This window comes from Centruroides sculpturatus, unplaced genomic scaffold (genome assembly GCF_000671375.1).
Source record: "Centruroides sculpturatus isolate CEXI.00-Female unplaced genomic scaffold, Cexi_2.0 scaffold573, whole genome shotgun sequence".
NCBI classification, from domain to species: Eukaryota; Metazoa; Arthropoda; class Arachnida; order Scorpiones; family Buthidae; genus Centruroides; species Centruroides sculpturatus.
The window spans coordinates 475,256-503,145 of NW_019384767.1; the positions used below are offsets into that span (position 1 = coordinate 475,256).

Consider the following 27,890-nt stretch of genomic DNA (forward strand, 5'->3'; position numbering starts at 1 on the left):
TCACTTTCCTTCATCCCTCATACGATAAGTCCTGGCATTTAGATATCACCAATTCGGCGACCTTCACACATTTTATCAGTTTTTTGAAATTATTTTTATAATTTTGAAACCGCTTGGAATGTATATTCAACTCTTTCGTCCGACTTATTTATTTATTCAAAAACCGTATGGCCCAAAAGTCATTTAACCGAAATGCATTTTTAAAATATTCTTAATATATATTTCGGTTAACTGGTTTTTGAGCCATCTTGTATATTCGTTTTTTTCTACATTTTCAAGATATTTTTAAAACTTAGGAATCAAACAGAATTTTTTGTAATTATTCGCAAAATAATCATTATCTCAAGAAGGAATATCGAAAATTAATTATTCATAAGTAAAGTAAGAAGCAAATAATGGAGTGCAGACATAATTCTTAAAAATTATTTTGATATAATAATAATTTACGATGTAAATTATTATTATATCACGAGCAATTTGATCAAGAGCTTCATTTTCACACGAGCAATTTGATCATATACACGAGCAATTTGATCAAGAGCTTCATTTTCAGCAGTGTGAAGTTTTGCAGTAGTTCTTCGCCTACCAGTACTGGGCATTGGCATTTTGAATTTAATAATTCATATATATTTTCTATACAAAGTAATGTGTTTAAGCTTCTAGAATAACGCTTAAAAGAATTGTTAAGTTTCTTTCGTAATACACGTCACTTTTTCTCTCAATTCCTTCATTCCTCCCGTCAAAATGTGTCTCGCCAACTTGTGCCCGGCTGTATCCTAGCTTTGTACATGATTAAAAACACGAATTAACTGAAATAATTATAATTACAAGTTTTTAATATTCTAAAAAGGTAACTTAATGCTGTCAAAATTATTCTTGCAAACGACATTTATTAACTTTCGTTTCGTCAAAAAAAAATGCTTGAGATATTATACATATTCTACTTTAATTGGAACTCCATATTTCGGGCGAATTATCGAAAGACCAACCTGAAGCTTGAGAGGATGCTGAAAAGTAATTAAAATGTTTATTTTAGTTTTATAATTATTAAATTATAATAAACTACTGTTAAAATAATTATTACATTAAATCATTTAATGATATACAATCAATATTAATAAAATATTTTTAAATATTGCATCCGTAATAAATTTTATCAAAAAATAAATGTCCTCAATATTCTTTGCTGCTTGCGCTTAACAAAACCTTTTCATATCTATTGAGAGTGCCAAATGGTTAGGTCGAAGATTCCAGCAACAAAGATCATTCCCTAAAAGATATTTGAGCTGTCCGGGACTTGAATTTGTATCTCTATGGATCAGGCTGGTGCGTTTTGTTCCTAGTCCATCATCTATATAAAATAGCAAATTTTATGAGCGATCGCGCCCACCAAAAATTTATTTTGCATAAGCATTTGGAATTTTACATATCTGCGTATGGTCCCAAATAAAACATTTTGAATATTATAGGAATACTCTTTTATTAAAAGACTGCAAAATGTAGAGTTAGTTGCTTATGGTTCTATACCAACAATATATTCAAAACATGCTTTTACGTAGATTCTAAGAATAGGGATCGTCCGTAAATTATATAACATTATTTTTATACTTTTCAACTACTATCCCACCCTTTGTAATGGTCCATAACACTGTCGCATAAACCACGCACAAAATTACGTAACTCATATCTTTGATCTTTTAACTGCACTAAGGAATAATTCTGCCGGCCCGAGGCAAGTTTTAGGATGGAGCGTGATCCTATTATGGCGCCCCCCCCGAAAATATCGAAAAGTGAAAAAAATATTTTTTCCTTTAATTTTCTTTATCACTGAAGTGCCCCCTAGGACTTAGCGCCTGAAGCAACTGCTCCGTTCGCCCTATGGTAGGGCCGGCTCTGTACACAGCGCGGGGTACCGAACGTTACATCTTATTAATTACATGTTTAATGTGCAAAGCAATGACGAACAGTAAAGTTCGCTATGAAAACTTTCAGATTAAAAAATAAATTACTAAAAGGTTTAGACCCTAAGGTATGTTACTAAAGGTTTAGACCCAGAATTTCCTAATGTGTTGTACAGCATCGTAACGATTACCTACATACCATCCAAATCTGAATTATGTAAATGTTTATGTTAGGTATACTGTATAAATAACCTTAGGTATCTAAGGTTAAATTTTTCGGTTACATGTTTGTATTTAAAATTAATGTGAATTATATTATATATTATGGAGAGGTCTGTCTCTTTAAAACTGAATTCAGAAGCAAGAATTTCAGAAATTTCTTAATTATTGTAAATTTCTAAATTTTAATTTTAAAGCTATTTTTTGTGACCTGATTTATTATAATAATTTAAAAATTTGATTTATTTGACTCTTTGCATCGTTTTATGTAGACCAAAATTTTAAAAAGCAATTTCCAAGTAAATAAATAGTAGTAAAGTATTCAAACTTTTATAAATAATATAATCCATTCATTCCATCATGTGGGTACTAAGAGGACTTTTTCTCACCCATCGGACAGGTCCACAATGGGGCAGCCGGATGGTGAGAAACTAGACCAGACATATACGAGACAGACTAACAAAAAAATTTTGGGAACTGATTCGATTCCAGGTGCCCCAGAGCAGTAGGCTGACGCCATAACCTACTCAATTAAAATTAATTATTATTAACAATATACATTTTAAATGACTATTATTTAAAAGCATAAATTGGTTTTGTTATTAATGGATAACAAAATCTCATCTTTAGCCTCGATTGTTGTTCATTAATTATTATAAATTTATCCATTGTAGCCAGGTTTAATATTAATATTAGCGAGCCGAGCGCATATAAGAATTAACCATTACAAATAAAAGACAAGGAACAATGTTTTTATGAAGTAATCATAAAAAATCCGGATCAGATTCGAGTCCAATCCCATGACGGATAGACAACACTGGCCCAGCAGTAGCCAAGCGGTTCCGTTCTCTGAACACAGATTTCGGTCGTGAGTTCGCGCCTTGCCCGGACGGGCTAGCCACGTGGAGTTTTCTCCACGTTTGTAACATCTGAATAGGAACCACCCATAAAAGACCTCCCGGAAGGCATCTCTCCTAGGCAGATTGCCCAAGTGTTGTGTTGCCATAACTTAACAAAACATCAAACTGACAACGCGCTATCATATCGGAAAGGATTATTTGTGGAAAATGAATACTTTTAATGAATACTTTTAATATTTCTATAAGATATGAAAGATGTCCATGAAAAATTGCAGACTGCAATGTTAATTTAATTTTTACTTGAGAATTTAAATTTAGATTACAAGGACGGAATGAGGCAACGAGACACTTGGGCGATTTGCCAAGAGGACGTACCTCTCAGAAAAATTTTCTATGGTACACTAGCTATATTAGGCGTTATAAACTTGAAGAAAAGCCGGAAAACCCGTTGGCGCGAACTCACGACTGGATTCAGTGATTTTATCCACTCGGCCATTAGCTGGCATTCAAGATTAAGAAAAAATTATCAATACCTTATCAGTATTTTTGCAAGGTTTTAAATAAAATTTTTTTAATATTTTGGCTATTGCCATTTTAGCTTCCATCTGAGCAAATCTCATTCCAACGCAGTTTCTTGGACCAGATCCAAACGGTTGCCAAGCCATTGGATTGTTCTTATTACGATTTTCCGGAAAGAATCTACTTTAAAAATTTCATTAAAAATTAATTTTTCGTTTCTACAATTGCCAAATAATATAACGTCCATAGAGTTTAACCTTTCGGGAATAAATTTCTCTGCGTCAGGCCAATAATCTTCATCTCGATGTAACAGATAAACAGGAACCTGAATCGCCATACCTTTAGGAATTTTGTAGCTGCCATATTGGGCGTCTTCCACGGTCTCTCGGTTTACAAATCTGAAATTTAAAGAGCATTTCGAAGAATTTTTTTTTTATTTTACGGTAAACGTAAAATAAACATACGTATACTTAAAACAGTGATGCTAATCAATTGGTTTTATTGGCCTTTATTCTTTGGGGAAAGAGTAAAAATAAAAATAAAATTCTAAACCAAAGATGGAGAATATGAAATTTCAGGTGGCATGTGGTCTTTTAAGTAATTTCTAGTGAGGCCTGATAAAATGTAAACTGCAATAAAATAAAAGTAAGTTTTGTACACCTGTTTTCTTTATATTTCAGATAAATGAACAAAAAAAATATATTTTTTTATTGTTCTTTATTTCAATAATGTATATGTTTGTAACTTATTGAAAAAGAACAGAAATGTTTTAAAATATATCTGCATTGTTTGAGTGTTTATGCTGAATGTATACATTTAAATAATTTTCAATACACTTGCGGCTTCTTAAGATCCTCTGAAATAGTATATGACCTTCTGATTGAAACAAGTTTCTATCTGATATAAACAAAGGTTTATATTGTTGTTTTAATAACTTACTATTTTGTTTTAAAAAATAAACCAGCAACGAGTTGCTTAACTTTACTGACAACATTTAAAATTTTGGTGGCACCATCTGTTATCATATTTTATTTTAAAAAATTTTATATTTTTAACTATTATAAAACGACAAAAAGCTTAATTTTGAGGTAGGGATGGGTTTCATAAAAAAAATTGTAAATGTTAATAACGAGTAAAATTGTCATTAAGTCCGACCCTACTGGAGATACACACGACTGCCATTATCTCCCTACACCTCCGACCTTTAATCACCAAAATTTAATAGCATCAATTCCCCTAACAAACAAACTTCTCTGCAAAATTTCCGAAATTTTTGACAAAATACACAGGAGTTATTAAGCTTCAAAGAAGGTGAACAAAATCGTGCCCCCCCCACACACTTGCATCCATACATATAGAAATTATCACCGAATTTTTTGTTTGCATTTCTCGACGTCTCAAGGTGTCCCAAATTCAAAAATTTAAACATCTTGGGGATTTTTTGACCGATCGCCATACTTTCCCTCTGTTATATATAACAGCTAGAAAAGTAAAAGAAAAGAAAATACGAGAGAATAGCGTCATATATAACCATAACATTTAAAATATTAACTCATTACAAAGACTAAATAACTTTATTTATTAATTAAATTCATGAAAATCTGGAAATTAAGTTTCGAAATTTAATAATGTTCTAAATATAAACAAAACAATTAAAAGAAAATTAAAATTACTTACAGATATATTGGAGGGTATAAACGTAATATCTCAGAAAAAACGGCATCTAAATACTGTAATTTGTGTACAGAATCATAATTAAGACATCCCTAAGAATAAAAGAAAATAATTATACAATTATATGACGATTAATTAATCTCTTAATGCAAGTTACTACCTCTCTCTCGAGCAATTCATTTACTTCTCTTCTAATATTCTCTTGCACTTCCGGATAGTTAACTAGCATCATGGTGCAGAAAGCAAGGGCTGTACTTGTAGTTTCGTATCTGAAATTAAGCAACATTAATCACTAGAGTTTTCGGCAATAAATAAGCATTTAAAGGTATTTAAAGTGTACCCTGCAAGTAGAAAAAGGAATGCATTTGAAATTAATTCGTCGGTGGTCAGATGTCTTGATTTCTTGCCTTCATTGCTTTCTGCGATGTTTTAACGATTAAATATATTAAAGTATTGCAAAAATAGCAAAATTATTACAAAACATAACACAGAATAATGCCTCATTAGTTATGTCAAATGAAAATTTAACAGAAATTTTATACGATTATTAAATTACTATGCGGAAATTAAAATAAGCGAAACTATAATAATATTACAGTTTTTAATATAAAAATACACTATTATAAAGTATAAATTTTATACTGATTAATATTTATATTATTTATTTATTTACATTCAAACTACGAAACTAATACGTAGACAGCAAATAAGAAATTACTTCCTATAAGTCTAATATTTAGACAGGCAAGGAGATAATCTCCTATGATAATTAAACAAGCAAGAGGTTAATTATTTATTATAGAGAACCGCATTTTTAATAATTTCTTTAGGAAGACAAAGCGTAAGCTTGACTTAATTAATTTAATTAAAAACTTTATTTTAGTTTTATAAACACTTCGGCTGTCTATTGCACTTTTCTTCTGTCATCAATTTCTTAATAAAATTGCACATATAATTCAAGATTCATGAACAGTCATCTTAATAAAGACAGAACTTTAATATCCAAAGCAATCTAAAATCAAACTTAAATTGAATTTACTGATGCTTACTTTGTCAAGCGTTCGTTCTGTCTTCCTTTAGAAGAACAAAGAAAGAAAGAAAGAAACAGATTACCTCCAATAATATTTAAACAAGCAATTACTCCCAAAAATACATAAAAATAAAATAATTATAACATTTATTAAATTATTGACTGCTGTTTATATAAAAAAACTAGTTTAATTCATACCAATTCTCTCTCTTAACATATTTTCTTTTTCTGTATCACCAGCAATCAAGGATTCATCATCTACTTTAGTATTTTCTTTCACTTCAGCATCAATTAACTGTTGTAAAAGATCGACTTTTTTTTGCTAAAAAATAATCACAATAATTGAGGATCTAATTTAAGTTCTTTTCTAATTAATAATTTTATTGATATTTTGTAATTAATTATTACCGAAGGATTTTCTCTTCTTGTCTCGATAATAACTTTGCATCTGTCAAATAGTTCTTCTACGGGGTGTCTCCCTTTATTTGCTCGAAATCCACCAAAAAGTCTAAATAGGCGCATCACATGAGAAAGATGGTTGAAAGCGGCTAAATAATTAATATAAATTATTTCAATCTTACTATTTTCCTATATATCTAGTGTTTTTAAATTAATAAAGAATTGCAGAAGTCATATTACAAACTGAAAAAGTCTGTACTTTGCATTTATGTACAGTACACTATAGCGCCTTCCTAAATAACGTCAATAAATATTTGTGAACGAATTTTTCCCATAAAATATCAATAGAGGACCATTCAGTATTTGCGAATTAGTTACATTGAAATAACAGCACTATGTGAATTTTAAACTTTCAAAACCAAATTTCTATTTAGAACTTATTATTTGAAGTATTTCACTTTAGCGCCAAACTACATCTAGTGCCAATTTCAGAAGTAAATAAATGATAGCGTTAAATTTAAGTTTAATTACACAAGGCATTCATAAAAGACTGGTAGCGTTTCACGGAGGCGCAACTCCGTCACTTTTCGATGACGAAATGTAATAAATACATAGATTCGTCACTCCTCTATCCAAGTTTCATCTCGCATAGGATAATCATTAGTTTCTCTTTTTGCCTACTTGGTGGCGGTTGGATTGAACGTGTTGCAGATGCGAGCCATCATCTCTTTCAGAAGCCATACTGGTTCCTGGGCCTAATGTGGCTTTTTCCTATAAGGATGATGAAAGTTTACGTGCCCAAATGTTTCTATCCTCCGGAATCTTCGGAAAAAGATTACCCATGCTGTGGTATCTTTACATCAACACGTTCTATCGTGTTTAGAGTATGACTACAGCTTGGAGGTATGTCCGGATGACCAAAGGTGCGTAAACAGAGGGCCTTTGAGTGACACACATCACATATAAATAGTCACATTTCCGATTGAAATAGGTCATAATTAGGTCATATAAGGTAAAAATTACAGATCTGTAAAACCGAACCACTCTTTAATGAGCACCCTATATTTAGAATTAAAGTAATTGAAAAGATGTAAAAAAAGCCTACGAGATAGATTCCGTGATACGTCTCTTATATCAAGAAGTCTGATACAAAAGCAGATTCTTAATTAATTATTTCTATATTATAAGTTCGAAGACATGTTCAAGTTTTCAAAATTTTGCACGATATCATATAAAAGTATTTTCTTTACTTTGCATGCTTCAATTATAATAAACGCATCTATAATCATATCCTATCAGAATACAAAAAATTAATTTTTTATAAAATGTATGTATATTCTATATGCTAATTAATTAATTAGATTTCCTCTCATTTTTATATAAGAAAAATTTAGTTAATTGACAAAGATGATATACATATAAGGATGCATATTAGATAAAGACAATAGTATTATAAGGAAGAATGAAATCTTATATTTTAATCATCTTTTATTCTCTATATAATATTATTTATCCCCATTATAAATAAATAAAACAATTTTATTCAAATAATATTTCTTTTATTTACTGTATACACAAATAAAATTTTTTCATGCATTATTTTTAATTTATAAAATTAAATATAAAAGCAATTCTAACAAAATTTATTCTCACGAAAAAATAACTTAAAAAAGCTATAAAAATTATTTTAAAAGTTTTCTACTTACACGAAATTAATGCAGAAATAAATTGAAATGGGAAATTAAACATTAAATGTGCTAATCTTAGTAGGGGATCGTCAGGATTTTTCTGTACATTTGTCTGTATTCCAAAAGCCGTCCGTCCAATCACATCTATTGTTAGACGTTTAAATAGGGTATAAACATCAAAAGTCTCTCCGGATTGGCATTTTTCATTTAAATTTTCAAGCAGTGTATCGATAGAATCATTCATAATAGGAGACATCTGTTAGCACAATGTAAAAGAATAAAAAATCTTATTCAAATTTCGTTGATGTCATCAAAATAATCGAAAAATCGAATGCGAAATCGACTAATAATCGAAAAATATTTTTGGAGAATGTTTCTTTTTATAAAATGAATCATACTAGATTAATTTTTATTAGATTGTAAGCATCTTTAATTAATTTATTTATCTTTTATTGTATCCCTAGAGAATGTTTCTCTTCCAAAACATTCTCCAGGGATATTTTTCTAAGTGGGTTAGAAGTGCAATTATTCAGTCAAAAATCATTTATGCGTTTTATATGAGGTTATAGGAGATATTATAATATCGGACTCCTCCCTAAAAGCTCTGGTCAGAAGAATTGTTCCTGACAATTTTGTTTGTATTTCTCATCATAATTTCTATTCTCTCTCTAATGGAAAATATGCGATTAGATAAGAGAAGAAATAATTCTTGCACAACATTTTTTCTTCGAATAATATTAAATAAATCTTTTGATAAAATTATTTTGCGTAAATAATAAAGTTAAAAACCACAGAGATTTAAAGCATAAATAGATATTTTAATATATATATAGGGGAGACCGGGGCAACTTCGGCATGCGGGGCAAGTTTGTCAAGCGCTTTTTTTTAAAAACAAATTAAAAGGAGACTTTGGTTATAGGTTAGGCAGTTGAGTTTTATTGGTGGCTTGTTGAGTGTAGTGTTTTTATTGTTCTCCAACAAGCGTAGTTGAATTATCAAGCAAATTTTCATTTTCGTTCAATTCCATATAATATTTTTTTTTCCCATTTATATTGAATTGGCAGGTTTTGTTATATTTCCATGATAACGAAAGTTACTTTTCCTGTTAGAAGGATGTAACTTCAACTTATTCACGTGGCCAGATCGTGGCTTGGCATTCTGTTCTCAGGGTTGTACTTAATGTTTCGAAATCATGACTAGCGGGGTAAGATAGGCAACATAAAGCCATATTAGAAGCAAAGGATAAAAATCAAACAGATGATAAATGAAAACATGTTTCCATTTGTTATTCATGTATATATGTCTTTGAACTTGCATTTCGTTGTAATAATATTAAATGGGTGTTGGATTTGTATTTCTTTGTTTTAATAGTGAATTCCAACTTATACATTGTTAATAACATAATTTTATGTACGTGCCTATCTTGCCCCATTACTGTTGTCCCTATACCAGGGGCAACTTTAATAAAAATAATTAAAATAATTACAACTTTACAAAAAGAGAGAAGTTGCCGATCTTGCCCCTATACCCGGGGCAACTTCGTCAATTTCTCTCTTCTTGTAAAGTTGTAATTATTTTAATTATTTTTATTTCCAAACTGATTTTAACCAGTTCTATAGTAAGGTAACATTCCAATAGACAATATGCAAAGCTTTTTTTTCATTTTACAGCAGTATTTATTACACAAAATTTAAGTAAAGCTTAACATGCCGATCTTGCACCGGTCTCACCTATATTTAAATTTTATATTGTTTAAAGTTTTCAATAATTAAATTAAAGTAAAAACAGTATTTATTGGATTGGATCAATTAGGATAGAATCTAATAATCATTAATTTACACCATTTTAAAGTTTTAAATATGAATTTAAAACTCTAAAATATCACAATATTTAAGACTTCTCTGCATGGCTTAGCGATCGAAGACATGCAAAAAAAGTCTCGCTGTTTATTATATATAACCTTACATATTCAAAGTAATGTTAAAACAAACAAACATACTTACGATAATACATGATAATGTTTTCATAGTTTCCATAGTTTCCAATATTGAACATCGATTTCCATAGTTTAATTTAGTGATTTAATAAAAACTTACCATTTTCATTTTGCTTGTAGTAAACGAAGGAGTGACTAGGCTTCTCATTTCTTTCCATTCTGTTCCTTTTAAAAATAATAAATTTATCCGTCTTTTATCATTTGTATTCACTCTTTCTCCGTAAAGCAACTGAAAATTTATTTTTCAAAATTTTAGTATAAAAAAACTGATTTCAAATTTTGTAACACAATATTGACTTACTGGTCTGTTCGGAAATTTGTGAAATTCTTTTATCTGTATATTCTTCAATAAGTCTGTATCGGTAACTAGCAGAACGGGCTTTAGCCCAATGTAATATCTGAAACAATAATTTACGCCCATAAAATCAACAAATTCCTATTAATTATAAATCGTAAACTACACTCTTAGTACGATAAATGTTAAATAATAAAATATATTGTGTTTATTACATAATATGCAGGAACTCTATAAAATTCTTATATAATTCTTTTAAATAATTTATTTGTAGCTTAAAAATAAAAACTACAAAATGCATTGAAAAAATAATTTATACTTCGTTTAAGAGATTATTATTTTTACTCTATTAAACTATTAAAATTATATTTAAAAAAAGTATATACACAATTAATTAATTTAAAAATTATAATTATATATACTAGGTTTAGGATATTGCTCGACTTTCTCGTAATACGATAGAATTGAAGCAGAGCCTGAAATAGAGGCGATCATGTTGGGCACGGATAGGGAGAACCTTGCAATTGCCATCACCGAAGCGAGTCAAGAACAAAGCAATCGACTCTGATTGCTTTTTATTGTGTTTTGTTCATTTTTCGCACAAATTTTCCGTTAAGCGCGTGCAATGCTGTTTTTTAAATCCCTAAATTCCATTAGGTGCACTCAATCGCGTCAGAGAGCTTGAACATGTCACTTTGACCCCACCTATATTTGGAAAACGAAATGAGGGACCATTATTTTTTGTTATATTTTTGGATTCCTAATTGCAATTAATGGAAAACGGGGAAATTTCTTGAAAATCGGTCCTATAAATTTTGAGAACGCACTCATTTCTAAAAACCACATAAAAGATTTGCTAGCGACTTTAGAACATCGCACGACTTTGTCGTGTGATTCTCGTGATGTTACTTTGTCACACTTGCTCGTGCCAGAGACCTTGATCCTCGAAAACGAAGTAATGGACCTTCATTTTTTGTTATATTTTTTTTAATTTCTCATCGCAGTTAATAGAAAATGGCAGTTTATTAAAATCAATCAATCAAATTTTGAAAAAAAAAAAAATTCTGTAAGCCAGAAAGTGGCTTGGCTAACGCTTCACCTCATTTGTTTATTTATAATCAACCAAATTGCCACATCGTGTTCGTTACATTGTTGCATTAATTAAACTTCAAGGTGTCAAAAATCTGTTATCTTTTTAATTTTAAATACACATTTATAATAACATACAGCAGTTTATATAATCATATATCATAATAAATTCAGGCATTGTAAATTATATTTTAAATAAAAATAAATCAATAAACAAAGTATTACTTGTTTGTNCAATTAACCAGAGCAATTCTTCAGGCATTCACTCAACCTTTGAGTGAATGCCTGAAGAAGAGCCCAGAAGGGGCGTCAAAAACGTTTGCATTTAAAAACGAATGTTGCTCTGGTTAATTGGTTAAAAGTAAGAAGATTTATAAAGTTAATCTTATTGAATTATCAATTATTGAATATTTATTATTATTTGTTGAATAAATTGTATTTGTTTGATACTTTGTTCATTGCAAGTAAGTTTTGTTAGAAAATATAACTGTGCCCATTGATTAAAAATAAAGATCCTCTTATTCCCACAGGATAGAAGGGGTAAAAAAAATGAAAGCTAAACTATGGCAGATGGAAACATTTGATTCATCATTGATGATTGCATGAAACCATCAATAATTTTGATGCTATCACATAGCACTACACTACATGGGGGCAACAGAATATGTGCATAGATTACTAAAGGTATATGCAGATGACATATATATATAAGTCATCTACAGACACCTATCATTTGCAATTGTTATTTGACTATTTATAATACAAATTGGAATATTTTTGAATAGAAATGGATAAATCAGGACATTTTGGGAAAAATTTTCTTACCAGGATAGTGTTCCAAATTGGACAAATGTTGAAATATCAAGATGTTTGGTAACCCTAATCCCATGTGGTGATGAATCTACATTCAAATAATTTGTCATGCTTTCCCAACATTTTCAGTGAATTCCTTAAATGCTGATTTATCACCTTTGTCCATGTAATGTACAAACCATTCAAATTTCAAGAAAACTTTCACTTTAAGTGGTCCTAAAACAACTTGTCTGTGGAAAGTTATCTGAAAAACTTTGAAATTTATTCATTTCATAATTAAGATTTAATAAACTGGAAATGCAACATTGAGTTATACATTATTAAAATCATTCTGGAATTAACATTAAAGATTTAAACGATGACTCTATTGTTAAGTCGAGATACACTCAACACATTATTCATAAGAAGAGAGTTTCGTCAGTATTTGCTATGAAATAATAATTTCCTAAGTAATCGTAAAAGTAATTGCAGGTCTTGAGGCAAATCATGTAAACATTAATTTCACTCAAAAGATAGACAAATCAATCCGGAGAGATATTATTCAATTAAGAATAAAGATAAATGGTAATGTCTGTGAATATTCATTAAACATGCTAAACCAAAAGAAGTTGGAGTATGCAATAGCCTTTGAAGATTGATTTTAAATGATTCATGTAAAATGTTTCTTTACTTCCCAATGTTTTAAATATTCAAACGCTTAAAGGAAAATGGGAGATTCGTTACAATTATGAGATTAGTCAATTTATTCAATCTAATGGTTGTCCTGTTCAAAAGAAAATCTTCACTATTTTAGCTTTCATTGCTGTACAGTACCTCAACTGAATTTTTCATTACGTAAGTGATAAATTAGATTAGAATTACTATTGATAGCCTTCAACTGACTAATTTACTTATTAAAAGTTTAGAATACGCAATCTAAATTTTTACCAAAATGACAACGTTTTACAGTATAGTTAGCTATTTTAAATTCATAGAGTTGGATTGAATTGATGGGATGAGGTAACACAACAATTGGACAATTTGCCACGGTGAATGCCTCCCGGGAATGACTTTCTATGGGAAACTGGCCCCTAGTTAGGTGTTAGACGTGTAAAGGAAACCCAAAAACTTCACGTGGCCAGTCTGTTGATGAGGCACAAACCCGCGACCAAGTACCAGTATTCGGTGGTTTTATCCTCTCGGACACAGCTGGGCTTTAAATTCATGGGAAAGACGTTTATCTTAGCTACCATTATTTCAGTTATTCTTCGAATATTGTTATCTTTTCATTGAAAAATATCCGAAAAAATAGGATAAACTATCTTAGTGGTTCCTAATTAGGTTTTCCTACGTACCACTTCAAGAAAGAGCTCAAACTCGCGTACCCCTTATAGCAGAAATTCATATTAATCCATACTAATATTATAAATCCGAAGGTAACTCTGCGTGTTTGTCTGTTACCTTTTCACGTCTAAACCGCTGAACAGGTTTTAATAAAATTTGGCACAGAGATAGCTTACATGTTGGAGATGGACATAGGCTACATTTTACTGCGAGAAAATATCTTACTCCCACGAGAAAATTCGATATAATGAAAGCGAAGCTGTGGGTAGACAGCTAGTGATAAATAAAATAAGTTTTTTTTACATTTATTACCTTTAAAATACAATTCTAATGATAATGAAAATAACATAAGGTTATTTAATTTTAATGCGACAAATGTGCACGATTTTCTTTGCAGAACTTTGTAAAATCTGGTTGCTTTTTGGTCAGCTTCAGTCTCAAGTCATCTTCAAGTTGAAGTGTTTGTCATGGCCGAAAATCCGCTCTCACAGAGGTATGTTGTGCAAAATGGTAGTAAATATTTTATTGCCGCTTCGCTGACATGATAATAATGATAATTGTACAATTAACACAAATTGTGTTCATTGTACAATTTTTGTTTCTTGTGTAAGAATTTCATTTAGGTATTGTCACAAATGCATTTTTTGATGAAATTTCGAGAATGTTTTGAGTTATAAATAAACGAATTTGTGCATTCGACATCATGTTGTAAATTGCCGAATTTTTGATGGTCCCCCCATTAATTTTTGATTGTTTCATCTCATGCATTTAAATTTTAAATCGACCGATTTTAGATTGCCGCGCGAACCCCTTCATGCGATTTCGCGTACCCCAGGAGTACGCGTACCACTAATTCGGAACCATTGAACTATCTCCAAGCTAAAATAATACAATGAAATTTGTATTAGTCTCAGCACTAGGTCCTCAAAACATCAGTCATTTAAGAGACGTTGAATGAAGAATTTGCTATATAATAATGCTATTATATAGCGAATCCTTATAGTATGAAATAGTTAATAAGTATTTTTTATACTATATTTAAATATATTTTATTTAATTAATTACCTGCTATATACTTCTCTGAATTTTTAAAACTAGTTATTTTACTAGTTTATGGAAAAATTGGGAAATGAACATCGTCTAACAAAGGAGAATCTAGTGCATTAAAGTTCACACATTTGTCACAGACAAACGTGACAAATGTGTGAATTCTAATAAAGCGATCCTCAATCATTGACCACTGAATACTGCTCGTGGGTTCGTGCCTGACCAACAGGCCGGAGGTGTAGTATTTTTCGGGTTTTCTTTACGTGCCTAATAATCTAAATAGTCGCCAGTTTCCCGTAGAAACGCCTCCCGAAAGGCACTTCCTTGGCAGATCGCCCGTGTGTTGCAATGTCTTACTTTACAACCAATCAATTACACACGAAAAAATATATTTGACCAATACCTTTTAGTTTTTATGAAACAAATTCAAAATTGAATATCCATGTTGTTTACTATATTCATTATACATTATTTTTAAATACAAAAATAAAAAAATCCGTTATGTTTAATTACTAAACATTAATAAATAAATTAAATGTGATTAGTTTGATTAAGAAATACTGATTAATAAAGTAGTTGTAATTGGAATTATCATTAAATTTCATCTTTCTCGCTGAATTTCCAAAATGTTATGTTCTATATTCTGGTGTTAATTTTATTCGTCAATGGATGGCCAAATAGTTATTTTCAAAGACCTTCTCGGAGAACCACTCTGAGTTCAAGTCTGGATCAGCTCAGAAATTTTCATTTGTTTACCCGGACACATCGGAACACTGTCCACCTTTTCATCATATGGAGCCTTTTTTTTCTTGTAGATTTGACAGCACTCTTAATGGGCATGGAAAATACCCTGTTAGTCATTGGCACTTTGGTGTGAATACTAAGGTTAAGATGGCAGATGTAATTGCTCCACTTAAAATTTTATAGAAATAAAAAGACTATTTTTAATTTAGATACCAATTTTTAATTCTTTATATTTTTTTGCTTTCGTTGTCATCCCCCCTTTTTGTTCTTATTTTGCCCGAATTTGGGAGAGCAGTTCCCCCTGCTAACCCGACTCAAATGCCCATGAGACGAGACCCGACATATCCGGACCATACCGCCCACGAAAAACTTTTGGTTAATTAGTCCGAATTCAATCCGGGATTACTCTGAGAAATAGATTACTATTTAACTACCTCGGAAATCCGGCTCATATACATCTCTTATTAGAAATCAGGATATAAAAAATTTAGCGAGAAAGATATTTATATTTTTAATTCTCTTTAAATAATAAAACCTTTCGAATGACTATTTAATGAATAAAGTACTTACCCAACGACTTTGCCGTATTTTTTAATCCATTTTTTATGAGTTTCTATAAATCCCTAAATAAAATTAAATCGGTTTGTATTCGATTAACACTATAGCATTTCGTCATTATATTTACAAATATTATATATAGACTACTTATTAATCTCACATTAAAATTAATTATCAAATGATTTAAAAAGTAGTTTAAATAATTTCATTATAATTTTATTTCAAAGAGAAATTTTAAATATTTACGAGATTCAATTATTGAAAGTTGTGTATAAGTTGATTCTTACCTATGCTATAAACTCAGATAAATAAAACATTTTATTCAAATATATACTCTCATTGCCATAAAAATTAGCTCACGAGAAGTTGTTTCGCTGCGAAATTTGATCATACAGATGTGAGGGCCCGGATTTAAGAAGGCTGAGATTCGAATATTTTTATTCATTTTCATTTACCATTTTTGTTTCTAAAACCAAAACGATTTTATAAAAGTTAGGGTTAACTCAAAAAGAGAAAAACAACTGACAAATTTTCTCATTAAAATCACTCATAAAACTCAATTTCCACGAAAATACTTCCTTGTAGAAGATGAGTTAACTGTTGTGTCATAATTTTGTCACTTCGCCCACCATTGGTCAAAGAAGATCACCACCTGTGACATACATGGGGAAATCTCGAGAAGAGAGGCCCCATATAAAAGGCAAGTGCGATGACGCCACAGGGGGAAAAAGTTATTTTTCTGTACTGTGTGTGTGTGTGTGGATTACCTGCCTCTGATCGCCACCATCTTCGCTAGAACTATTCTACGATTTGCGGACTTACGTCGACTCACGAACTATTTTAACTAGCCCGGGATTCGGACTCCAAGATCGTCCTGAAAACCCCATCCTGTATAACTAGAGGTATTTATCCTACCCGCGATGATATGTAAGCTTACTCTTGAATATTTCCAACTCGCGGTTAAAGTCGTGACTAAATTATATTTTGTCCGCTATCCCAACCGGAATTTATGAATATTACAGATTGAAAATCCCGAGAAGGAATTGTACCCTCGACTCCTTAATTAATCATCTGTAAAAATGTTCAACAATAAACGGGTATAATGTTAACGAATTTTGATTGGTGTGCGTTTCTTCCAACATTATCACCTCCATACTGAACCTGAAGTCCTCCACGAGATCGCTCATGATAATTTTGTCCTCAATTAAACGCGTATCTATCCGCTATGAAATTGATAGATTGGTGTCAGATCCTGACGGGAGAAAGGATTTAACGATCCTTAACTCTATAACCCTTTCGCTCAACAGAACCCATCCTTTGGACAAGAGAGACCTGACCTCAAGGTCTTGAGTCGAGTAAGTGGTAGGAGAGGGACATCCTCGTAAACATCCTACCCCCGATTAGTCTCACACTGGTTAGTCAGAAGTGGGATACGAAATTGATTCGATTTCGAAGTCAAACACCCTCTTTATATTTCCCCCAACGATCTTAACGATCTTAAGAATCAGTAATGGAGGCGAATGCCGGAAATCCAGGAAGAGCTACTGGAAGTGGAGCCGATAATCCAGGAGGAAGCGCACTCCAAGGCATATCCGAGATGATTCCCCTAATCTCCACATTTTCGGGTGACGCCTCGGGATTGCGCATCACAGACTTTTTCGACTCGCTGGACGAAATAGCGAAGCTAACCGGATGGACAAAAGCGCAATGTCTCGGAGTCGCAAAGCTAAACCTGACAGGCATAGCGAGAGACTACGCGTGGAAAGACATGCAAATGCGAGCAATCGACACGTACGATGAGTTCAAAAAATTGATGACACGGCGATTTGAGAGAGAACCCTACTCTCTTAGACTCCAGAATTTCCATGCATGCATACAAAAACGCGATGAGGATGTACAAACGTATGCAGGCCAGCTGCAAAGCCTAGTAACTGAAACAATAATCGAGCAGACAGGGGCTGATGCTCGGGAAACCGAAATAATCAAACGATGTCAAGCTAGAGAGCGAGACGAGAGACTACTCGCCCAATTTGTAACCGGTCTGAATGCTAGAATTAAGGGTAGAGTATTGTCCAGAGAACCGGACACATTTGACAAGGCAGTCAAAGCGGCCCTTAGCAAAGAGACGATAGTACAATTAACAGAAACCTCCCCTAGTGGAATAATTAGAACGGTAGCCAGTCCCGAACATACGAATAATAACCTAAACGCAACAATAGCGCACTTACAAAGACAATTAAATGAACTAAAATTTAGGGATGAAAATCGGCGTCGGAGAGGAATACAATCTGCGAATAGAGAAAGATCATACTATTTCCCCCGTCAGAACGGCGCGATTATTCTCGAACTGATTCATATGTCGGAGGAGCAGGAGGCGAAAGGCAACCATATCGATCGAACTATAGATCAAGCGAACAGACGAACCGATTTCGATCTCAACAGACTATCCCTCCGTCACAACCTCTACCGCATGGGAGAGTTAATAAAATGAGTTGGAGAAGGATGAGAACAAAATTCTGATGAGATGGTGTACGTTCCCCATCTTCTCTACGAACTAATTCACATCGAACGCAAATTCCATCTTCAACTATATCAGACAAAAATATGGAAGGCGACAAAAAGTACAAAGAATCACGAGCTCGAATAGGTGTAGGAATAGTAGCAAAAAATTTCGAACCTAGCTTATGTTGTTCAATCAATGACTATCCAGCTCGATTGGCCATTTGGTATCATAGTAGCCATTTTACATCCTGCCATAGACAGCTATCCACCGTCGCGACGGTGAAACCAAATCCCAAAAAGCTGGCCAAAAGTCGAAAAATAGAGTTTAAGTTCCGGTAATTTCTAGTCGTGGGTTCGGTTGGATAAGAGTCCGAAGGTCGAATTTTAGACTTTAGCGCCCCCTATCTCTTATACCCGCTATTGTAGTTTAGTTGAAAGGGGACTTTCAATCGAGCTAGAAGCGTCATGCAGTAAGCAAAGATTTCTACGCTATATTCAAGAGGGTGCCAAATCTCTAAAAATCAATCGAATTTAAATTTAAAAAATGGAATCTGCAGCTGCAAGTAAGTAGCATATCATTATGTAACACAAAATTGATGATAATACTTTATGTGATAACAGTAAACTAATGATTTGTACGAAAATGAACGGAAGATTACAACAGAAAATTTTAAACATGTAGAGAAAAGTTCATAAATTCTGTAGAGTTCTGCGACTGGACCGATCGCGTGTTGTAGCTCGAACTATTATTAAATGAAAAAAATTAAAACTAGCTGCAACTATCTGCAACTGTGTCATTGGTGCGAGTTCTTGCAATGTAAAACATAGTTTTCTGAATTTTGTACATTAATGACGCGGAATGTTTTGCTCTTTTTCTTGAATTTGTCTGGTGTTTTGAATATTGTTTGCGTGTATCATATAAGCTTGAAATAAAACTGTGGCAAGCGCATAGTGATAAAGAAAATAAAGAAATAAGATTCTGAAAAACGAATATACAGAAGGGTTTCAGTATAGAATTGGGTCTAATAGTCGATCAACCAAAGCCTGGTTTCGGTAGCTCGAATGATGAGAATATCGCTCGACAATTTTTCAAAAACTCAAGCATTTCTGCCGCTATTACAGGGGTTGATGAGGACTTGATTAAGCGTTTCCGTGTCATATTGCAGACAATTTCGTGTGGCCATGAAATCGATTTCATAGAATTTCAAGATTATGCCTTACAGACAGCTCGTTACTTTGTGCAGTTATATCCGTGGTTCTGCGTGCCAACTTCGGCACATAAGATATTGATTCATGGTGCAGAAGTGATAAATTCATCGGTATTGCCGATAGGGCAGATGTCTGAAGACGCTCAAGAGTCTACTAATAAATACATTAAAAAGTTTCGAGAAGATTTTGCAAGAAAAGTTCCCGAGTGAAAACAGTGGAAGACATTATTTTACGCCTATTATTAATATCCGATCCGTTTATTTCGAGTTTGTGCGAATTACCTCGAAAAAACTCAAAGTCGTTGCTTCCAGAAGCAGTTTTATTGTTAGTTGCGCCATGTATACCAGCAAGTACAAGAAGCTCCAGCGATTTCAAAGTTGAATCATCTGATTGTGAATCAAATTATTCTTTGGATGACGATGCATGAACTTTTAATCAACTGATTGTATGTATTAAACAATATATGAATTTATTTTGTACTTTTTCTATAAAAGTGGTTCGTGTTAAATCCGTCATTTTGTTTTTATTTCAAATTTTGACTTCGGATTCGTGATCAGCGATCCCGAAAACCCTCGAATACTGACTTTCAGCCAAATTGATAATGCTTTTGACTTTTGGCCAACTTTTTGGGATTTGGTCCCACTGTGCGTCGCCTCCGTTTGCAGTGGTGTCGGTCCGGACGGATTGGACCGCAACGGAATGAAACCAGGTTGTCTACAGCGACGAATCCAGATTCGGTTTGGGCACTAATGATGGTCGTGTTCGTGTCTGGATCGGAAAACTGTCTCAAAGCTGGTGTGATGGGTGCCATCACATACGACAGTTAGTCGCCTCTAGTAATGATCCAAAAGTCCAATACAGCCCAGCGGTATGTCAATGATATCCTGCAGCCACATGTGTTGCCTCTCATGGCAAGGCTCCCAAGAGCCATTTTCCAACAGAATAATGCTCGACCACATGCAGCAAGGGTGCCTCTGCCACATTGGTCATACTTCTCTGGTCTTCGCGGTATCCTGATTTGTCACTGATAGAACATGTCTGGGATCACCTTGACTCCAAGTTGGACAGCCTAGGAGTTTGGATTTATCCAAACTCCTAGGCTGTCCAACTTGGAGGACAAACTAGAAGACTGCTCAAACTAGAGGACTGCTTGCAGCAACTGTAGATTGATCTGCCGCAATCTGCCAACAGAGGTGCCTCCCAGGACTTTCTATGGGGATAATGGTTCTATTTAAGTGTTACATACATGAAGAAAATCTGGAAAATTCCACGTAGCCAGTCTGTTGGTCAACCGACATCCTGATCGTGGGTCCTGACCAATGAATCCAGTCCTGTAAACCTGACCAACTTACTAGCCACTCAGAACAAATTACCCATTCGGCTACTGGTAAGTTAAACAGGTTTAGAACAGTTTCATATTATTATCATCTGCAGGTGCCTGAATGTACGTAAAGTACATGCTGTCGTAATACTGTACTGTACATGCAATCGTTCTTCAAATACAGTAATCTTAAAAATATGTCTCTATTAACTGACTTTTGGACCACATCATAATTTTAAATAATATAAAATTTACATAAATTCATAATTTAAAGTAATAATTGTAACTTATTTGATTAACAAACTTACATTTCTGAAAACTTCCAAAAAATTGCCAAAAATTACGTTAGGTTGAGGTCCAGGAATTCCTAATTTCAGAAATACTTGAAAATGTCTTTTTCTCCATCTATTGAAAATTACAAAGAAATTTTTTACAGTAAATTATCAAATTATGATTTGTTCATATCATATTCATAAACCTATCTATCCACACCTATCCTCGGGTATCTTATTAAAATATGATATGAATTTTCCTGCTCAGAGCCACCAAGAGTTTGTACGGACCTGAAGCACAAAAGATATGGCCGAGCCTTTTGCAATTTTTTAATTTTTTTTTTGTTCCCTAAGTTTTTACTGGGTCCGGGAAAAATCTCCAACTCCTCTTTCTCTTGACAATTTTAGTATACATTATAAATCACATTTTCATTAAATTTGCAGTCTCTCATTATTTATTGAGACATAATGCTTCATATGTACAGTATTATCAATTATATTTATATCCGCGGAAAAATAGAAAATCATTTCTGATTATAATATGCTAAATAACTTTTAAATTAAAAATTAATTTATGTCGTTGTACTTTTTTGAATACTCTTCCGGCCCTGTGGGCACTAAGAGGGCCTCTTTTTGCAAGCCCATTATGGGTTCGGCCAGGCCCACAATGGGGCTGCCGGGTGGGGCTGGACATATCAGAACGGACCAACCCCCTTTCCAACTCAATCCCAGAACCAACCCAACCCAATTCCTGGGGATTTTTCGACCCGTTCGTACCCAGTCCCCTAGAGCTGTAGGATGCCACCTTGACCGCTCTGCCATCCGGCCGCTATGTTGTTGTACTGTAAATCAGTATTTTTCAACCTTTTTTATCTCACGACACACTTTGACACAATTAAATTTTCGTGGAAAAATTTACGTAATTAAAAGTTGTGTTTGTAAACAATCTATTGCCATATTGCTTGCCGCTTAACCTAATTCTTTTTGTTTATATTTTTTATAAATTAAATAAAACAGTATTGTTGTTCCTTAAAATAGCATAAGGTAGGTTACAACAATAGTTATTTAACTTTTTCAGCAATGGCCGGCATTTCTAAGTCGAGTTGCCATGTTGAATGAATAATTTATAATTTCCAATTTTTATTACTAAAGATAAATATTTTTTTAATGATTTAGTCTTTACGTCAGATTGGATTTTTTAACTCTTTCCATTCTGTGAAAACTAAGAGGGCCTTTGTTAGCAGGTCCATTATGGGTTCGGCCAAGCCCACAATGGGGCAGCCGAGAGGTGAGGGACTGGGCACGACATATCCGGACGGGCCACCACCGAAAAATTCTTGGTGGTTTATTGACCCGTCCGAATTCGATCCCGGGTCCCTCAGAGCGGTAGGCTGACAACTTGACCGCTCGGCCATCCAGCGTCTATCAGATTGGATTGTGAACAGATGAGAAAACGCAACTCAACACTAACACTTCGGTGATCTAACAAGGAAGTTACCATACGGAAGACTTCCTATGGAAAACTGACTCCTATGTAGGTGTTAGAGACGTGAATAAAACCTGAAAAACTCCATGTCCAACGAGCATTCGTCGGCGAAGTGCAAACCCACGACCAGTGTTTAGTGGTTTTATCCATTCGCTCACTAGCAGGCTTTCACATCAGACAATTTACTTTGAGTGCCTTTTTAACGTTTTTCCTACGTATAATTCTGATTTTAATTAAAAACACGGATTTTCACCCTTCTGAAATTACAATTCATTAATTGAAACACATTTGAATGGGATAAATTACATTGTATTATAATATTAAAAACTGTTTAAAGTCATCATATGGGGAAGAAGTTATGGCTGAAGGTATCCAAGAATTCTCAATGAGAAGAGCCTATCGCTGTATCGTTAGGTTGACCAAATCATCAACCTAATCAATACAGCAGGACTAGGAGATGTAGACAAGCAGGATATNTATAATAAATTATAAGATAAAATAATAAATGTCAACGAAAATTAATTTCTATCAGTTTTACATTTGCCTAATTTTAAATCCAATCCTTCAGATAATACTTACAAATGAATTGTTATTCCATTAAAGGTTTGATAAATGTTCTATTATCGTAAACCTAAACAAAAGTAGATTAAATAAATCCATTTCCAAGGTTATATACAGTACAAAAGTTACTATAAACAATGTTAGCTTTGTAAATTTGTGAGATATTAAATATATGGCGCTCTATTACAAAATATTCGGCTATTTAACAATATTTAATGTACTGTACTTAAATATATAACAAAGTTACATTTTACTATCGCAATTGTAAACTTGTAATAAATTTATATTTATCACAGAGAAATGACAGATATAGGGTTGTTTACAGTCAGGACAAATTTCAAAATCAAAATGAAAACAAAAAAAATTCTTATACTTACTGATACCACAAAAATAAAAGGAGAAATGTTAAAGGGAGCGTGACTTGCAAAAGCATTGTTTAAAATGAAACTAAAATACTTATCTTCGCAACGATAAATGATATTATATGTATTGCGATAATCAATATCAATTTTAATCAGTTCCAAGTATTCTTTCTTTGTTTATATCAATTACGCAAGTTGTTGATTACCTTTATCTACAATTGACTGACATTTAGTCATGGATTACATTGACTTGATGGTATACAGGGTGAGTCATGGATTACATTGACTTGATGGTATACAGGGTGAGTCAAAATTACGTGAACAATCTTAATTTTTAATTAAACATTATTAATGAAACATCTTAATTTTGTTTTGTTTTCTATTTCTATTCCGATTGATCGCGACGGACCGTTGTTATGGCCTCCCCAATCACCGGTGTTCTGACACTAAATTGTACTGTTGAACGTTGGTTTGAGTGCATTAATCGTGCTGGTGGTCAGGTTGAGACTCTGTATAACTTTGAATAAATGTTTTCTCTCAAATAGTGTTCACATAATTTTGGCTCACTCTGTACAACAACCCAACGTCTGGGCGATCTGTCGAAGAGATTTTGCCTGGAGAAAAATAAAAATTTTCAATGGGAAACTCTTCCATATTTAGGTGTTATACTGTACATGTGAAGATAATCTGGAAAACTTCATGTGACTAGTTCCTTGATTAGTCGCAAACCTGTGACCAACAACCATTGTTCAATGGTTTTATTCACTTGGTCAATGGTAGGCATTTGGTAGATTTGCAACTTTCACAGTAACAAATTCCGAGCACAGTTTATTTTTACTCTTTCTTTCCTGGGGCACTAAGAGGGCTTGAAGAAAAGCTCGCTTACTTATTAGTTCCTTTGAATGGGAACTGTACATCCAACCGGCATTTTAAACATTGTAAAGGCGCGTCAGTGTCCAAGCGGTTCCGTTCCCTCAACACTGGTAGTTCGATCGTGAGTTCGCCCCTGGCTAGGACGAGCTGGCGACGTAGAGTTTTCTGGGTTTTCTCTACGTCTCTAACGCCTAAATAGGGACCAGTTACCCTTAAAAAGGCCTCCTGCAAGGCATTCCCCCAGGCCAGGGGTCGGCAACCTTTTGAGTCGGAAGAGCCAAAATTACAATTTACAAAATTTCAAAGTTTTTAAAGAGCCACAAAATTTTTTCTTGCCAACAATAAATAGTACTCGCATAAATACAGTAGAGCGTCGTTTATCCGAATCAATTGGGGACTGGTGTGGTTCGGATAACTTATTTTTCGGATAACGAATCGTGTACGAAAAAATATATTAATTTATCCCATGTTGAAATTTCTCTCCATTGCGTGTCACTTCGCGTTGAATTTTCGTCGATGTTAAGCCTAGCGAAGACTATTGTATCGTTAAAAATTATTTTTTTCTTTTGTACAAACAAAATAAATTTATTGAAAAATATAAAAACAATAAAAAATTATACTTCAGATGTTAATTTAGTATCAAAAACGTAAAATATTTGAGTAGCCCGAGAAATAGCCGAAGATTGCAGCACCACAGCAGCGAAAATTTAAATTTGCCGACTGGAATGCTTTCTGATAACGGACGTTTCGGAAAACCAGCTTTCGGATAAACGACGCTCTACTGTAAAGTTTTTTTATAAAAAAAACTAATCTATTTATTCATAAGAAAAAATATGTATTTATCCATATATAAGTAGTGTTTTTCACAACAAATTAGATAATAGAAACATCCGACGACGGCGTCATTCGAGAGCCTCCGACGGACTGACAACAGTGACGACGCATGTCACGGGGGAGGGGTGCGGTGAAAAGTGTGTACAAGTGGCTGAGAGATAGAATCAGTGCCTAATCCTCGTTAATCGATTTAGAACGTTTTTTAAATGTTTTTTTTTGATAAAATAAATAATATTTGCGTATGGAACTAAAGAGCCGAAGCTTCACATCCAAAGAGCCGCATGTGGCTCGCGAGCCGCAGGTTGCTGACCCCTGCCCCAGGCTCTTCGCGTGTAATTTTTTATGGTTAAGCAAAATAAGCTTCAGACGGCTCTTCGGAGGATAAATGACTACGTAATAACCCCTATATTAACCCGATGCGAGAGAGAGAACCGTGTAAAAAAACACCAACTTGAAAAAAGTAATGAGCGAAGAAAACGTCTCTTCTACAAACTTGGAAGGTAACATTTTTTCCCTTCCATTGATGATTATGACGAGATAGTTAAGGCGTTAGTTTACCGTTCTGGTGAATCGGGATCGAATCCGGGTGACCAATACCAAGAATTCCTCATGGAAGTTTGTCCTGGACACTGCCCTGTTGAGCCTCTGCCAAATCCACGATCGTATGATTAAAACAAATCATTTCAGTTCCCGGAAGGCGAAAAGAGACCATAAAGGAATGAAATGCAACTTAGAAAAATAAAAATAATTTGGATTACGATTTCTGTTCCAACTTCGCATGAGGAAAAACGGACGTATTAAACAAAAACGCAAAACGTCTCGTTCATTCATCTGGATTCTATCCTGGAACTCCATAGCGGTAGTCTGACGCTTTAACAGCCTCAGCCATCCGGCTGTTTCATCATTATCTACAGAATCATAAAGGGAAGGAATATGGGAAAAGGGAAGGAATATTTTATGCCTACGATAAAATATTCTCATATTTTATTGTAGGTTTTCTTTTGCTTATCACTTTTTCAAGTTGGCATTTTTTCACACCGTGTTCAGGACTTGTTAGGGGAAAGTAGGGTAATGCGGCCAACCTGTTTTTGGCTAAACAGTTCAGAATTTTCAATCCTAACAGATGCTTGATTGCATCTAGCAGTTGAAGAGCCAACTTCGAATTTTGAATATGGTGGCTGTTCCGTGCACATGCTTGATTGTGTGAGGAAAAACAGTTTTGTGCATCTTTCTTCTAATTGGAACACTATCATTTGTTTGATTGTATGTACCCTTGTATATAACTTATTGATTCAATAATATATATTAATGCTAACTATTCGCTCAACATTTGTGATTATTGAATTAAGTGTATTGAGTATTATTGTATTGATTATTATATTTGTATTTTTGTATTGTATTATTGTATTGAGTGATTAAAGTTTTTAATTTAAAGTGCTTGAACTTATCATTAAACACACACTATTTTTAAAACAATACATATATAAAAAATATATACTGTATGAATAAAAGATTTCACTTTATCCCTTTGTGTCTAGTCAAAGTTAAAAACATAAAATGGCGTGAAAAGATAATGGGACTCAACGAGAATCAAATGATGATGAAGACGGTGACATAGATGCAAGCAATGCTAATAATACCTGCATCATCTGTGGAAAATTTGATAAAAACAATTGTGGTACAGATGATTACATTTGTGATTATTGTATTGAGTGATTAAAGTTTTTAATTTAAAGTGCTTGAACTTATCATTAAACACACACTATTTTTAAAACAATACATATATAAAAAAATTAATAATTTATATGCAAAAACTTAAGTTTTCTAGTTTTTGAACAAACATTTCTAACGTTTCAGTCTTTTTTCAACGTTTTTATATGATGGTTTCCATTACCCCATATGGTTGGGTAATGAAGCTCAATGTAATGTTTTTTTTGTTTTTTATAATTAAAACAATATGCAGAGGAATACTGAAGTTTTGACACATGCACTTTATTTCTTAGAGTACACTGTTTGCACCATTAAAATAACTTCTCACAATATTAAGTTTTCTTTATGCATAATATCTTAGGTGGGCCCCATTCAACTACTCTAAAAGTCGGCAATCCTAATCGCATCAACGCTAATTACTACAAGCCTAGATCCGAAACCACCCAATGTTTAACGGGGCACGGCAATTTTATGGCCTACCTCTACCGCTTTAAGAAGAGAAACACTAATAAATGCCGGTGCAACAATAATAGTGTAGGAGATGCCATTCATTTTATATTCCACTGTGAACGATATGAGGTTCGACGCATTCCATTTTATAGGGA

The 27,890-nt window shown here is 33.2% G+C and overlaps 1 protein-coding gene across 1 annotated transcript; it reads right to left on the bottom strand.

Annotated features, from left to right (window-relative positions):
- Positions 1-843: 843 nt before the first annotated feature.
- On the bottom strand, positions 844-23,939 carry LOC111628928 (cytochrome P450 3A4-like). The gene is made up of 14 exons (XM_023372789.1): positions 23,884-23,939; positions 21,496-21,592; positions 16,168-16,220; positions 10,588-10,684; positions 10,387-10,515; positions 8,309-8,546; positions 6,612-6,751; positions 6,402-6,525; positions 5,514-5,592; positions 5,334-5,442; positions 5,177-5,265; positions 3,757-3,897; positions 3,514-3,679; positions 844-1,007 (listed from the first exon to the last, which is right to left on the bottom strand). Exons 1-14 carry the CDS (start codon positions 23,937-23,939, stop codon positions 930-932), a joined length of 1,596 nt encoding a protein of 531 aa, XP_023228557.1. The 3' UTR covers positions 844-929.
- Between the last annotated feature and the right edge of the window lie 3,951 nt (positions 23,940-27,890).